The 16,143-nt window shown below is 31.2% G+C and overlaps 1 protein-coding gene across 10 annotated transcripts in view; it reads right to left on the reverse strand.

Annotated features, from left to right (window-relative positions):
• Rps6ka6 (ribosomal protein S6 kinase polypeptide 6) overlaps nucleotides 1-16,143 on the reverse strand; it is a 150,261-nt gene that overhangs the window by 23,967 nt on the left and 110,151 nt on the right. For all 10 annotated transcript variants that reach the window (NM_025949.3, XM_011247706.3, XM_006528403.3 and 7 more), the window contains 6 exons: nucleotides 9,867-9,973; nucleotides 9,109-9,146; nucleotides 5,295-5,437; nucleotides 2,035-2,105; nucleotides 1,735-1,823; nucleotides 902-960 (listed from right to left, as the gene is read on the reverse strand). In NM_025949.3, the coding sequence (NP_080225.2) occupies nucleotides 902-960; nucleotides 1,735-1,823; nucleotides 2,035-2,105; nucleotides 5,295-5,437; nucleotides 9,109-9,146; nucleotides 9,867-9,973 (507 nt within the window). The remainder of the gene's footprint in view (nucleotides 1-901; nucleotides 961-1,734; nucleotides 1,824-2,034; nucleotides 2,106-5,294; nucleotides 5,438-9,108; nucleotides 9,147-9,866; nucleotides 9,974-16,143) is intronic.

Consider the following 16,143-nt stretch of genomic DNA (forward strand, 5'->3'; position numbering starts at 1 on the left):
ACAAATACTAGCTGATCTAAAGAGAGACAAAGGCTCAACTGAACAATAACAGCCAGGAAGGTTAACACTCTACTCAACCAACAAAGACAGCAAGGCTAAAACTTTTCCTATACCAAATGGTCCAAACATATATCTACCGAAAATTCCACTTAATAGTTTCTCAGAAGCCCCCTGAACATTCTCCAATATAGACAATAAATCAATCCTCAATGAATTTGGAAGCACTAAAAATATATCAAGTGTACTTTTTATTATAGTACAATAAACTGGAAACAAGTAAAAAGAAAAATTTGGAAAGTATGTAAATACAAGGTAATCAAACATTCTACATTTCAACAACTAATGAATTGAGAGAGGAGAAAAAACCCAAGAATTTAGAAAGTCAGAAACTAATGGTTGAAACAAGTAATAAAAATAATACCTATAATGCCTATGCTTATCAAGATGGGTATATAAATTAAAATCTTTATAGCAGAATTTCTCAAGGTTTCTATTTAATATTATGTCCAATGTTAAGAAAGTACTCACAGTAAATTTTTTCCTTAAATTTAATTTATTCTAATATATATATATATGAACAATCTAAACTTTAATAATACCTGGGTTTATTATTATTACCTAGAAGATTCTCTTACAACCCCACCCACTTTTCCCTTTATCCACCTTTCCCAATCTAGAGTGGAAGTATAGCATTTATCTTATTTAACAGTTACAACTGACAAGCAAAACTTATTATTTCAATATATCTACTACTTCAAAGTATTGCCATTCTATATGATACCTATTCACAAAAATGCCAGATTTAATATAAAATAGATTATGCTCTGTAACACCTTTGATTCTAAAGAGTTTTGCCCATTTCAATATCATTTATTTACCAACAACCTAATATTCAACTTACATTCCAGTCAATGGAAGCAAAAAAAGCATGTCTTTTGACTTCTTCAACTCCTTCTGACCCTATAAAATGGAAATAAATTTTAATGGCTTAAATTTTAATTTAAATTTTAATATCTAATCTTGCTAGTTGACTTCTAAGCTATTAGATATAAATATGACTGTACATTTTCTCTAGATTCCTTATAGTGAATTTATGATTTATTTTCTGGTATTGTATTAACTTTTCCTTGTTTATATTAATTTAAAAAATCCTGATGGATAAACTGAACTGTATAAAACAAGATGAACACCAAATACTAAAATGCTTCCTAACAAATACAATTTCTATTTAATATAACATCAACTTAATTTTTTTTCACAATTCAATTCATATCTCATATTCATACACTAGGTTAAATCTACAAAGAGCAAATAGACTATAAGGTTAATACAAGAGCATAGACCATAGTATCATATCAGGATCAAGGAAAAGGTTCCTGAAAATTGGTCAAATATTGTGGAGTTTTGACAATATAACTTTTAAGTATATTAGGAGAACAAAATAACCACTCTCAAATATCTAAAAGGATTATCAATACAGGTAAACTCTGCATGTTGTTCAAAAGAGAACCCTATATTGTACATTAATTACACGTTCAACAAACCTTTTCATTGAATAGACTATTCCATGACTTAATCATAAAAATATTTTATGTATAATACTAAAAATTCATAATATAAAGCATAAATACGCAACAACCATAAATAAATTTAAACTGAAAGATATAAAGACACAGTTATTTAGCTAGTATATGTAGTATATTGTTATAAAGGTTAAAAAGATAAAAAAAATACCCAATCTATTTGCTGGATTCCTTTTGAATAACATCCTTAATAGACTTTGTGCTTCAGCACTAAGGAATTGGGGCATTCCAAGTTTTGCTCTGAAAAACAATGGAAAAATTTTCACTTAAATCTAGACAATATAAGCCAATAAATCTGAAAGTGAATTTAAAAGTTGTAATAAGTCTCCTATATGTTAGAAGAGAAAAAGATAGTAAAAACAGTTTAAGTCTTTATTGAAAATCACATTAAGATTTCAATACTAGAAGCAAGAATTTTTTCCCTAAATAGAGCAACAGTGTTCCTACTTACTTCAGTATCATATTCATGGTCTCATTTCTGTCTTTCCCTTGAAATGGCAAAGTGCCAGTAAGCATTTCAAACTAGAAAAAAAAATAAAAACCCATAATTTATTATAACTTATAACATATAATTAAATTTGACAAGACTTTTGGTACATGATTATCAAATCATGCAGAATTCAGTTGACGGTGGCTCTAAAGACAATCAGAAATGAGGTCACTTAAAGAAGATTCTATGTATATCTCTATGTAGAGTTCGACATAGTTGAACTGCAGCAGAAGTTTTACTTTATTTCTGACATGTTTTACTTCTCAAACTAAATGTAATCTGAAAATAAGTTATCTGTCTTATAAACAAAGATACATGTTTAAGGCAAGTAATAATAATGGAAAAAGAAAATATACACTAAAGTATCTGGGATTTACACATACCAAGAAAAAATTTAAAAGTAACCATTGTAAATCCCTTCTAACAAGAAGACAAGTAAAAAATAAAATTAAGAAATAGAAACCCAAAATTAGAAGTAAGGCTAGGGGTGTGGTGCATTCCTGTAATTTCATTTATTCTAGAATATGAAGCCAAAGAATTATACGTTCAATGTCTGTCTGAGCTACATAGTCAGTTTAAGAACTGTTGGATACCTTAGTAGAAACTGACCTCAAAGTATTTTTTAAAAGGCCTTGGGACACAGCTCAGTGGTAGAACAAGTTCTTAGCATATACAAGAATGTTAAAAATAATGGTACACTACTATATAAAAGAAAATGTAAACATTTGCACAGAGTAAAGACAATATCTTAGAATAGAGATTTAACTGAGAATGACAAGATAAAAATAACATGTACCATTATTTTTAAAAGACTAGGTCTAAGTGTGAGAACTCTGCTGTATGGTAGAACATTTGTCTAGTTTGTCCTAAGTTAAATGCTTAGTAACTAAAAAAAAAAAAAAAAAGAAAAGAAAAAAGAAAAAGAAAAAGGAAGAAAAGAAATAGATAAAGAAAAGGAGGACAGAAGAGAGGAAGGGAGGGAGGGTAAGAGGGAGGGAGAAAGGGAAGAAGTCCTAAATTAAAGATCTTACTAGTTCATTAAATCTTTATAAGAGGGCAGGGGAAGTGGTTTGGTGGGTAAGGTGTTTGCCACACAGTTTAGATAAAAGTCTGGGTACAACACGCATGCTTAAGCACAATACTACGGGAACAGAAACAATGATCTCCAACCATGCCTCTGGAGCTTGCGGGTCAGTCTAGCTAAAAGGTTTGAGCTCCAGGAGCAATAAGAGGCCCTCTCTCAAAAATAAAATGAAATTCAACTGCAAGTTGTCAACTTCGGGTCTGTTCTCCCTGTTCCCACATACACACATGAATAAGCACATGTACACACACACAAAAACTATACTACTAATAATTATATTTCAAAATAAGATTTACTACTAGCTTTGGCATCAGTCCTGCATTCATTTAAGCTGAACTCATAACATTAATTAGCTTATGCACAAATCTCTTGTACCATGATAACATCAGATCTACTGCTCCAACCTCATCCTCTCTTAAGCACTATTTTTCTCAGCAAATCTATAGTAATAGTTTGTATGATAGTAGACACAGAAAAAAATGGAGAGACTGCATCTAAGAATCCTACCTCCTCACAAAGAAATTATGGTAGGTGTTATCTCTCCCTCTCCGTGTTGCATTAACTTTTAATAAAGTCTGCAAAGGATTCCAGTTATTCCGTTAGTGTCCTTTCCACTACGTTCTGCCTATGCCTGTGCTACATGTTAATGCATTATTTCCCTACCAGGTACCATTAGTATTTCTACCAGTATTGCTTTTTGTATTAATCTGCTATCTTTCATACCACTAAGTTCACATATTTTAGAGGTATCTTTACCTTTAAACCATCACTTCCACTTTTTCGGTCACTTAATCATGTTATCTGAAATGCCTTCAAGTTTTCCTTTTTAGTAAACTCTAACCTTATGACAATCTTGAAAGATTTTTTTGCCTGTTTCTAGACATTTTATCCCTCTAATTTCCATTAATTTATATAATGATGTGAAGGTTAATCTTCCTAAATTATAACCTTTCTTTACCATCCTGATTCGGACTATAATAGTTTAAAAATACTAAAAGAATCACCTGGAAAAGTTTATAGGTTTATAGCTGCACTTCCTCCATTTTTGCCCTTGTTCTTGACTTCTCTAATCAAACTGCTGTCCAAAAATTTGCTAACATGATCACAATAGTCAGTTTTCTTGACAAACTGTGAAATTTTATCGATCATTCTGAGCTTAAGTTCCACCTCTTCAATCTACATTGACTTTTAAATGAATCTTCCTCAAACTTTAAGGTATTTTTGGATAGTTTTCTTAGCTATTTAAATTGTTTCTCCAAAGAAAACACATGGTGGAACTTGTGACTCTAGCTGCATATGTAGCAGAGGATGGCCTAGTCGGTCATCAATGGGAGGAGAGGCCCTTGGTCCTGTGATGCCCTAGTATAGGGGAATGCCAAGACCAGGAATGGGAGTGGGAGGGTTGGGGAGTAGGGGGAGGGGGGAAGGGATAGGAGATTTTGGGAGGGAAAACTAGAAAAGGGGATAACATTTGAAATGTAAATAAGAAAATATCTAATAAAAAATTGTTTCTCCAGCCTTAGTTTATGTGTTTGCTAATTGGGGAAAATGCTATAATGTATTGGTAGTTGCAATTAAATTAACTACTGCCTTCCCCAAATAACTCCTTTAAAAAGACATTTAGTATATAGCAATGTAATGTAATTTTCCATGATATATGGGAAAAATGGATAATTAGATCTCGCAGGAAAACTACTGTGATTCAATAACCACTTATCACCTGTATTTAGTATTTATATAAATTCCACTTCAGTATTTACTGAAATAAAAAAAATTACAATACAACAGCTAGGGAAGGTGTGAAACAATTGGATAAATATGATGAAGGTGATAAATTCTGTGATACCTAATAATATAGCATATAAGTGTTGGTTCAAATTAAGACTCACCTAAAACTTGTCTAAATCTCAGATATTAATAGCTTATATAAAAGTATCGCTATTGACATTTTCAGCAGCAACATTAAAAGGACATTAAAACCTTAGCCCTTGTTTAGTTGCTTGCTAATCACCACAGTGCAACATTAGTTATGAACTATTAGAAGAAACCTTTCCTGAGATGACCCCAAAACTTAAAAGTAAATCCTCAATAGTATTTGCCATGTATTGACATAATTAAGGAACATAATACAACTTACCATAAGTACACCATATGACCACCAATCAGCACTCTGAGAATGGCCTCGTCTGTTTACTACTTCAGGGGCCATATATTCTACAGTACCACAAAATGAGTAGGCCTTCTTTTCTTGATCCACTGACTCTTTGCTAAGCCCAAAATCTGTGTTACCAAAAAAAAAAAAGTAGCTGAAAATCTCAGGAAATAGGAAATATGAAAAACAAAATAATGAATTAAAACAATTTACATTAGCCTAAATTACTCTTGATGTAGCTAATTTGACAAAATAACAGAAATCAATTTATATTTTAAGATAAAGCTCTTTAAGAACATTTAAAAACTGTTCAGCTAATCCTCTCCCTCACAATACACCTTATCAGGTCTATAGCAATTTTGAGGGATGAAAAATTTAACCAAAGCTATCCTATATAGTAAGGTTATCTCAAAAGCCTGTCTATGGGATATGTTCTTCTAGCTGGGTGCTTCCTTGTCTGGCTTCAGTGGGAGAGGAAGCACTCAGCCTCATAGAGAATTAATGTGCCAGGGTGGGAGATACCCAAAGGGACCCCTACCCTCTCATGGAATGTACAGTGATTAAGTAAAAAATCAAATTAAATAAAAAAAACAAACAAACAAGTGTGGCCCTTAGTAAGTCAACTACTCTCCAGTGTAAAATAACACATCCAAGAATCTTATTTGTTCAGTGTAAATTAGTTTTGAAGCATATACTTTTAGAAAGGGAATAAAATTGATTATGTAGCGATGTATGCATGGACCCAGGAAAAGCAGGGGGAAGAGGGTGAATAGGGTAAAAAAATTATGAAATTCTCAAAAAAACCCTAACCATTTGTAAAGCTATATTAATAAAATAAAAAATAAGACCAGAAAAAATATCTTTATCATTATCTAATCTATATCATTATCTAATGATAGGTCTGTATTTAGAACATAAAAAATTAAAGGTTAACAAGGAAACAATCCAGTTTTTACAAGTGTTCAAAAGATCTGGACAAACACTTTTGTAAAGACATAAATATATGGAAAATGACAGTATCATTAGTCACTAAAATAAGAAAAAACACATTAAGATGCATGCCTATTAGAATAGCTAAAATGTCTATACACATTCAGTAGGTTTGGAAAATGTATAACCACTTTGGAAAATAATCTGGAAGATTCTTAAATACGTATTTACCACAAAAGTAAGTAATGATGTTCTTGACAATTTACTAAAATAAATATTAAGTTCATTCCAAAACTCTTAATATAATTTTACTAATCTTTACCCAAAACATCAAAAAGTATCCCTTAAATGCAAAAGATAAAAATACCAAGATACCACCATAAATAACTCGAACAAATCAGTAGCCTTCCTCTACTCAAAGGATAAACAGGCTGAGAAAGAGATTAGGGAAACAACACCCTTCACAATAGTCACAAATAATATAAAATATCTTGGTGTGACTAACTAAGCAAGTGAAAGATCTGTATGATAAGAACTTCAAGTCTCTGAAGAAAGAAATTAAAGATATCAGAAGATGGAAAGATCTCCCATGCTCATGGATTGGCAGGATCAACATTGTAAAAATGGCTATCTTGCCAAAAGCAATCTACAGATTCAATGCAATCCCCATCAAAATTCCAACTCATATCTTCACAGAGTTAGAAAGAGCAATTCTCAAATTCATTTGGAATAACAAAATCCAATTTGAAAATACTAGTAAATAATTAAAATGAAAACAAACCAGTAATACATATAACAGTATGGATGCATTTAAAATGTACTATCCTAAGGCAAATGAAACCACACTTAAGAGGTTTTATACTGTGTGTGTACATTTATATTACATTGAGGAAAACAAAACTGTAGGAATAGGACTAGGAGAGTGGTTGGCAGTTAGCCTAAAGCCTATGGAAGAATGTCAATAGGAGATTTGGGGGATCTTAGTAGTTTTAGTGGTACTATTCAAGAATTGTGATATAAATTTCTTCCTCTATATTTTTTCATCCCTCCCTTTATATAAATCACCACTGGATTTTGTCTCATCAATGTATTTGTATGCTAATATAATCAAGATAAATGATGCCATCTAACTACTAGAGGTGTGTCATTCATAGCAATTTCATTATCCAGAAAATCCTATGCTCCGCCTAGTGACCCCTTTCTACTCCCCACCCCCTCATTCCATGGAGAACATGGATCTCTTCTCCATCCCCAGAAGCTCTGCTTCCACAGTATGCCATGGTGGAAACACGGTGTGTGGCCTTTCCTGGGGCTCCTTTCAATTCAGTAACAGATGTTTAAGGTTCCTCCATGCATTGTAATCACTTCATATTGAATTTCTTTTTAAAATTTCATTTCCTTTAAAATTTTAATTGCCATAAAATATTTATTGACATGTTATGGTAGTAAATTTGATAGTACATAGCAAGCAATGATTAAATTACAGTAATTAGCATTTTCATTTCCTCAAATATTTTTCATGTTAGGAATCTTCAAATTCTTTTGGAGCTATTTTGAAATGTATACTTAAATTGAATGCTATAGAATATTAAAATGGCTTCCTACCTCTATAAAAAAGGAAAATAGAAATAAGTATGAGAACAATGAGCTTTATAGTCTGCAAGTTACTCCTGACTTCTCAAATGAAAAAATATAGCCTAACACTATTCTCTTTGGTTAGTTCAGACTCCTTCAAAACTGATTTTCAAACCATGTTCAATGTTTTCATTTAGAAAATAACATGCAGAATACATCTGTGTTATGTCTTTAAGTAAATATTTTTATACTAATATACTGTATCCATTCTCTTAAGACACGTAAAATATTACATTAAAAATAAAATATAATAAGAAATAGTCTTAAAAATTAGATCAGTGGAATATATGGTCTACAGAAGACAAAAAAAGCCCAGGTATGCCTGTAATTGCAGCACTTAGAAGACAAAGGCAGCAATACTTCAACTTCCTGTCTTAAAATCTATGAAAGAGATAGAATAAGATATATTTGAAGTATTTAAATGTATGTATACTTTTACTGATACATTTACTTCAGTTTACAAGGTAATAGCTTTCTCCTTTATTTTTACATTGATATATCCCTGAATTTAGAGTGACTTACTTTAAACTATACCAGTCCAAACATCTCTGTAAAAAATATCTCTTAAGTTCCTTGATTATAGCTTTCTAAAACTTAAATATAGAATTTACTATGTTCTGAAATCATATACAGCTTTTTGCGATTAAGCCACTCAGTAAAATATCCTTGTCATCTACCCAAATTATTGAGAAATTAATGATTTTATCAATTAGTTACCCGGTAGCCCATCACATGGAAATCACACATAGCTTGTTAATTTATTAATTTATTTAAAATATTAAAGTCATTTCCAGATTTGAGCTATTATAAAAAATATGCTTAGAAGTGCAAAGATTGAAAGGTTCCATAAAACTAGATTATAGAGCACACTCAAAAGAAAAAAAATGTGGATATAGAACAACAGACTGCTGAGAAGTTAGGGGAAGGTAAAAGGAGGTTATTGCAGTTTTTCCGGATGTAACACATACTTAATTATTTTAGTCTAGAATAAAACTAAAATCTATTATTTTTACCTAAAATGTTTTTAAATTACGACAGTGCCTCTACTGTAGAATTTTTAAATGTACTCAATATATGGAAGCTATATAACCTTTAAAATAATCATGGTCAACTAACTACAAAAAAAGTATCACAAATGAAGACTAAAAATGATAGCAGGCATAGAAAAATATGAACTAAAATGATAAGAAATAATTACATATGAGCTTAGTAGTATATAAGAAAACTTAAATACCTGTTAACTTGATATGTCCTATTTCATCAAGTAAGATGCTGTAAATGAAAATTCATATTCAATATTTGAAACAAAATACATAAAAGCATAAATATAAAATTAGGCACTATTTAACACACTGGAAAATTTTCAATTATTAATTTAAAATAAAGTGTATTATCAAGATTATTTTGTACAAGTAAATTTTATGTAACTGTGTCATTCATATAACTGACTTTCATATAACAGATAAAAGCTTAATATCTAAATACATTTCAGTTCAAGAAGTTATATACATACATACATTTATAGGCACACATACATATATTTTATAGTATATATGGGTAGAGTGGCAGGATGGCTTAGCAGATGGGCCCTTGACATCAAGATTGACAAACTGGGTTTGATATCTGGGGGCCATATAATAGAAGGAGAGAACTGACTCCTACAAGTTGTCCTCTGACCTCCATATATATGTCATAGCATATTTCTTCTATGTGTTTGTATATGTGTATATATATGTGTGTATATATATATATATATATATATATATATATATATATATTTAGACAGGGTTTCTCTGTGTAGCTCTGGCTGTCCTGGAACTCACTCTGTAGACCAGGTTGGCCTCGAACTCAGAAATCCGCCTGCCTCTGCCTCCCGAATGCTGGCCTATGTGTACATAATTACACATAGAAGCACACAGAGTAAACCAATATACTTAAAATCTTTAAAGCCAATATAGATAGCTTGGATACAAAAGGAGAAGAAAGCTTTACTTTTCTGGTTTCAGGTCTCTATAAACAATTCCTAATCGATGTAGATGATCCAAAGCCAGGGCCAATTCTGCAAGGTAGAATTTCACATCTTCCTCTGTAAAAAGAACCTAAAATAAAATAATAACATATCATTTGATATTTCTTCTATATTATGTATATTATATATGTACTTTTTAATTACTTCTTTAAAAAATCAGTAGACAGAGAAACCTGGGCAAATTATAAGAAAATAGGCATAGTTAATTCTTGTGATTGGTACAACCATTTATATAGCAGAGAACTTTTTTTTTGTTTTTTTTATTTACTAATCATTTTATTTGTTTACATTTCAAATGTTATCCTCCATCCTGGTCTCCCCTTACAGAACCCCTCACTCCATCCCCCTCCCCCTTGCCTCTAATACCCACCCACCCACTCCCGCCTCATCCCTCTAGCATCCACAGAGAACTTTTCTAGATAAATGATTAGTGTCTACAGAAAATTCTTCTTTACAAATATTAGCAATTTAAACATAATTCTTCCAGAAAGACATGTTGTTTGTATACCATCTCAGATTAAATGCATTTCAACAAATGTGGGTTTTTAATGAATCTCAAAACATCAATATTAATTTTGATACAGAGCACTGACATAGTGACTATACTCAATCAGGGTAATTGACGTATTAGGGATATTTTATTTCAACACGTGTACTTCATTGTTTCTACTATTCTCTCCTTTACCACCTAGTAGCACTTCTCAGGAATATCACCTTTTAGATCCACTAATTTGAAAGTTCTAATCTACCACAAGTTGTGAAATTAATAACCCTTAAATTAGAATTTCAAGCATACATCTGACCTAAACGGGAGCCGACTTTTCTCACCTGTAAGTAAAGTTTATGGATTTAATAGCACTGGATAGCTCAATCTTTGTGTGTTGGGGAATAAAGATGTTAAAACAAAGTAAAAAGCATATGGAATTTAAAATCACATGTCATTTAACCCTCAGGACCTGAGTTTTTAATCTTTAAAATATAACCAATAGCTATTATATTTAACTAGGATCATTGTTCTAAGAATGACATTCATTTAAATGGACCTAAATGTACAACTATATGGAGATATTAGTACAGGGTTATATCAATATTCACTCATAGTTGAGTATTTAATCTATACACACATTTACAACTACTCAACCATTAGACATAAATTTTAGAACTATCAAGGGTTTTCAGATTGACCAAAATAACTTTTTCTAGAACTCTTCTGCTTTCAATACTGAAATCTGGCCTATTGGAAGGCTCAAATTTGAATAATATAGCACATGGTTAAATTTGCCCATTTAGATTACAGTCACTGTACTTCACAATGCAGCTTCATGCTACTAGGAAAACAGAAGCAAACACAGTTAGCATTACTTGTTATTAAGTTCCAGGGATATTTCTTTGAATATTCTAATAATCAAAGTATAAAAAACATTATCTTCAACTTATTAAGAATAAAAGTACTTTTTACTCATTTAACTTGTGTGGAAGAACAATCAAAGGGTCGCTGAAATCCAATATATGGCAAAACTCTAAATATCATTTAGGTTACTTATACATTATGTCAAACATATAGTCTTATCCTGATATTGTCTTTGTAGAAAGCCTCACAAAAATAAGAAACCTACTAAAAAGTAATTATGTACCAGACGCAATTATGTGCCAGAACTATGTATTCTTTCCTTTGTTACAGTCTTCCAAAAACTCTATACTATGCCATTATCAACGTCTTACATAGTGGACAATGAGATTAAGAGCAACTAAGTAACTTGCTCAAAGTAAAAACTAGTAAGTAGGAAACACGATATGAATTAAGGAATACTTGTCCCTAAAATAATGACCTTTTTCCCAGAAGCCACTTGTATCTCACTTATAGTATATTTCCCTCTTATTTTAGGTTCATGGCTAATAATGATTTCAAATTTGCTAACTATCCTACTCATAACCTACCTTAAAAGAAAAAGTCACCTAAGGTTCCAATAAAAAGAAAAACATTATTAACATGTGGTTTAATAATGTGTGTATGGGAATGTATACCTTAAGATACGCAAATCTACATATACTATATAGAAATCTCCTTTGTTTCCAGTTAATGCTATATCATAAGCATACTACCATATATTTCAAACTTGTTTATGATCATTATTAAATTAATGCATATTAATCATATCAGCTCACTATGATTTACCAAATGTTCTCATTCTGAACAATTATGTTATTTCTAATATTTACTCCTATAAATAAAATGCTATATTATAAATATATAAATATTCTTATGTATGCACACATCTTTGTATTTCACCAGGATGAATTCCTACTTAATAAAACAGTAAATATTGGATCAAGACACATAGTCTAGATTCCTGACATATACAATAAAATTACTTTTGAATAAGATTACAGTAGCTTGCATGGCCATCATCAATTCTTGAATATATTAGCCATATTACATCTGTAACAGAACCAAATTATCCTTCAATAAAATTTTAATTTGATATAAAAAGAGTATCAAATTTGTTTTAATTTAAATGTATTCATAGACCAAGGAGTTTTTCATACCTTGTGGCCTTTCCAGTTTTCATGAAGTACCAGCAACTTGTTGTCTATTTTCCATTAACCTACTGTTTTGTTCAGTAGATATAAGCCCTTAAAGTATTAAGAAATCATGTCTTGCAGAGGTTCTGAGTTCAATTCCCAGCAACATGGTGGCTCACAACCATCTCTGCTGGGATTTGAAGCCTTCTTCTGGCATGCAGGTGTACATGCAGATAAGAGCACTTATACATAAAATAAATAAATCTTAAAAATGTATCACATTAATTTCCAGTGCTTTTCAAATATGTGCTGGTTTTCATAAGTAGTTCTTAATTTTTTATAGTCAAATTTATTTTATGTTTCTTTTTTCCCTTATTACTTTAAAGCTTACTAAATGTCCATTCAATGATAAACAACTAAAAACAGCTGCACTTTATTTTAGGATATAGTGATTACTTCTAAGATATAGTTCTATTATATAGGTAAAATTCACTTGGTGTGTGGTACAGATAGTTATTTATATTATTTTTGAAATATCTAGTTAAATTCTCATAAATTGTTTTCATTGAACAATTTATTTTCTAAAATATGATTCATCTTTTAATCATAATTATGTGTGCACATATACATATATATATATATATACACACATATACACATATATGTGTGTGTGTGTGTATAATATATATATTATATTTTTTCATGGCTTATACAATATGTTCCTGATTCTGTGTTTAAATTATAAATTTTGCTTACAGAAACTTTCTAATAGATTAAAAAAAACAGTTATGGTGGAACACACCTATAATTCTAGCACTTAGGATGCTGAAGTAGGCAAGATTTTCTGTTAAAGGACAGCTTGCTCTAATAGCTAGACTCTGTCTCAAAAAAATCAAATGACTAAAAAGTAAATTTTAAGAAAAGTACACATCATATGACATTTTTGGCATGTGTTTCCTTATCTAGATAATTTGTGAAATTATACTGTAAATTTAAACACACAGATTTCTATTGAGATTTTTGTCTGGAATTTTATTAAACTAGTAAATGAAGTTTTCAAAAAATGTTTGCTTTACAATAATAAATTAAAGATATTTTCTCTTTTTTGTATTGGAAATACAATTTTATTTTCAAACTTTCTTTACAAACATATAATTCTGTATCTATGATAAATTGCTGAGATACACATCTTTATTTTATAGATAAGAAAAGTAAGTTCCAGAAAGAAGATATATCCTCTATTATAGAGTCAGACATGGCAGAAACTGAAAAAGACACTATCATTATGAAGAGAGAAGATATTTTCTTGATAATAGCAAAAAGAAAGTTCTGGATCAAAATTTTATGCGTTTACGTATGAATTTATTTGAGTATATGTGTCTGTGTGCATTTTCAGAGAGAAAATTTGAGCCAGGTTTTTTTTTCTAATTTAAGGAACAAACATAAAATTTCTTAATACATACTAAAATTAATTTTAAAAGTCTATTTCTAAGGCACAAATAATTCTTCAGTTTGGATCACTCAACTTTTTATTCACAAGTGAAGTATAACCAACAATCAACTACTTATAAAAAGCTGCCTATAGAATTAATCACTGAATCCGTTTTTAAATGTCTATTAAATAAGTAATCTAATTTATTGTCTTTTGGGAAATGCATTTAAAATGCTTGCTCTTACCTAATATTCCAGACTTAGGAATGAAAACTTACTGACTGCATCTCTGTGCTAGTATGAGTTTAGATAGTCCCACATCGAGAATGGAGGTCTGAAGAGTTTAAAAGAAAATTAGAAATGACTACAGGTAAGAATTTTTCATAAACATTTGTGACAATTTATAATCTAACATAAGAAATAATGAATGCTGGAGCCTTGATACCATTGTCCCTCTATAAGTTTCTTTAAAATTTTCCCTTGGATGAGGGTCATAGACAGACCCTATTACATACTAAATTATGTCCTACAGTACAAAATATATGGTCATGCATGCCAAGTTCTGCACTGGAGGTAGACAGATATAAGCCAGAGACCTCAGCCACTTAAGCACTGACTAGCATGTCATAAATACATTGTTCCTTTATCACAAGTCCTAGAGCTCTGGGGATCAATGGTAACTCTCCTATACTCAACATTATAAATTCTGGAAGTTGGATGATGAACTACAGTCATCCAATTAAAACTTTGCTAAAAGACGATCATTTCAAGACAAAATAAAATGGACAAAAACAGAAGCTATTCTCCTGCCTGAAACATTCAAAACACAGGACAAAATATATGGAATGATATTTCTCAAGACACTGGACATCTAGTAACAAAAGACAGTGAAATACTGAGATATGAGTAACAAATGTGGTATGTCCTCTGACTGTACTAGCTTACTACCCGGAACGTTTCCAAGGAGTAGTACAGGGGATTGATCTTAACTGCAGCTCAGAGGTTTTCTGAAGTAATGACTTAGAGCCAAGAGTCTTGGAGAAGAAAAGAATTCAGAGTACCAAAGCAAAGGAAACTTCAGAATGACCTTTCAAGACATGTAAACAGTTCCAAGTATATAGATGGAGTGCATAGTACATGTGAAGGAGGACACTATGTTTAGTCAGGAAGAGCATCAAGAAAGCAAACCTTGCAACTCACATTGGGCCATAAATAGCTGCTGTTCTCTTCAACTAGAGCAGAAAACAACACACACATAGAGTTGGAATAATCAGAAGGACTTTGCTTTAATAGCAGATCAAAATTAATTCGAATTAAATGTTAAAGTCCACTCTAACAAATTTTAAAGGAAGACATGAAAAGATAAAACTATTTCTATACTTTCAAGCAAGCATCAGTGTATTTCCAGAAGCACAAAAATATTTATCATCTAGCCCATTAAATTTTACTATGACTGCCCAGATATAAGGAATTCTCAATTATGGATCAATAGAAACTACCTGAGCTCAACAGAAACTATAGTCTTAAAGGATTAAAAGAACCCACTAAGCTCAAGAAGATAAAGGACATGCCTTGTTTGGAAAGCAAGGTAATAAATCATAATTCCAAGGATGCCATTTAGAGTTAATTAGGAAAGGTTGTCATTTGAAAAGAGAGAAAAATTAACCCCATACTAAACGTTGTCCTAGTCCTAAGTGAAAAAGCTTAAATGCAAGACCTAGAATTGAGGGGTACATGTAAAGTAGAGAGTGGGTTCCTACCATACGAGAGGCTCAGTGTTTGTTTCTTCAGCACTAAAAATAAAAAGAGCCTATATGATCAAAATGGCAAAACATTTATCATGCAAGAAAGTGAAATTTATAGTATCTAGCTACTATCCAATACAAAGCCATAACTATGTAGTATGGTGAAGGCTGAAATGGAAAGCCTTGGATTCACATCAGTCCACAATAGTATCTACTAGTTCTAGAAAAACAAAGGAAGGATGGAAAGGAGGAAGGAAAGAGGGGGGAAGGAGGGAGGACGGGAGGAAGGGAAGGAAGGAGAAAAGAAAAACCTTGCAAGTATGCTGCCAATGAGCTAGAAAATAAGTCATGAAAAATATTTAATGAATATGGCAAGTGGTATTAAGACTCTATGTTCCTGACCCCAAGTTAAAAAATTCACATTATAAAACTTAACAGAAATACAAATAACAAAGTGAGATATTAGTTAATACTACCAAGTAAGGAGCAGATACAAAAATTAAACTGCAACTATTATTGTAATTGATTACAATATAACTGA

The sequence above is a fragment of the Mus musculus genome, chromosome X (assembly GCF_000001635.26).
Source record: "Mus musculus strain C57BL/6J chromosome X, GRCm38.p6 C57BL/6J".
NCBI lineage: Eukaryota > Metazoa > Chordata > Mammalia > Rodentia > Muridae > Mus > Mus musculus.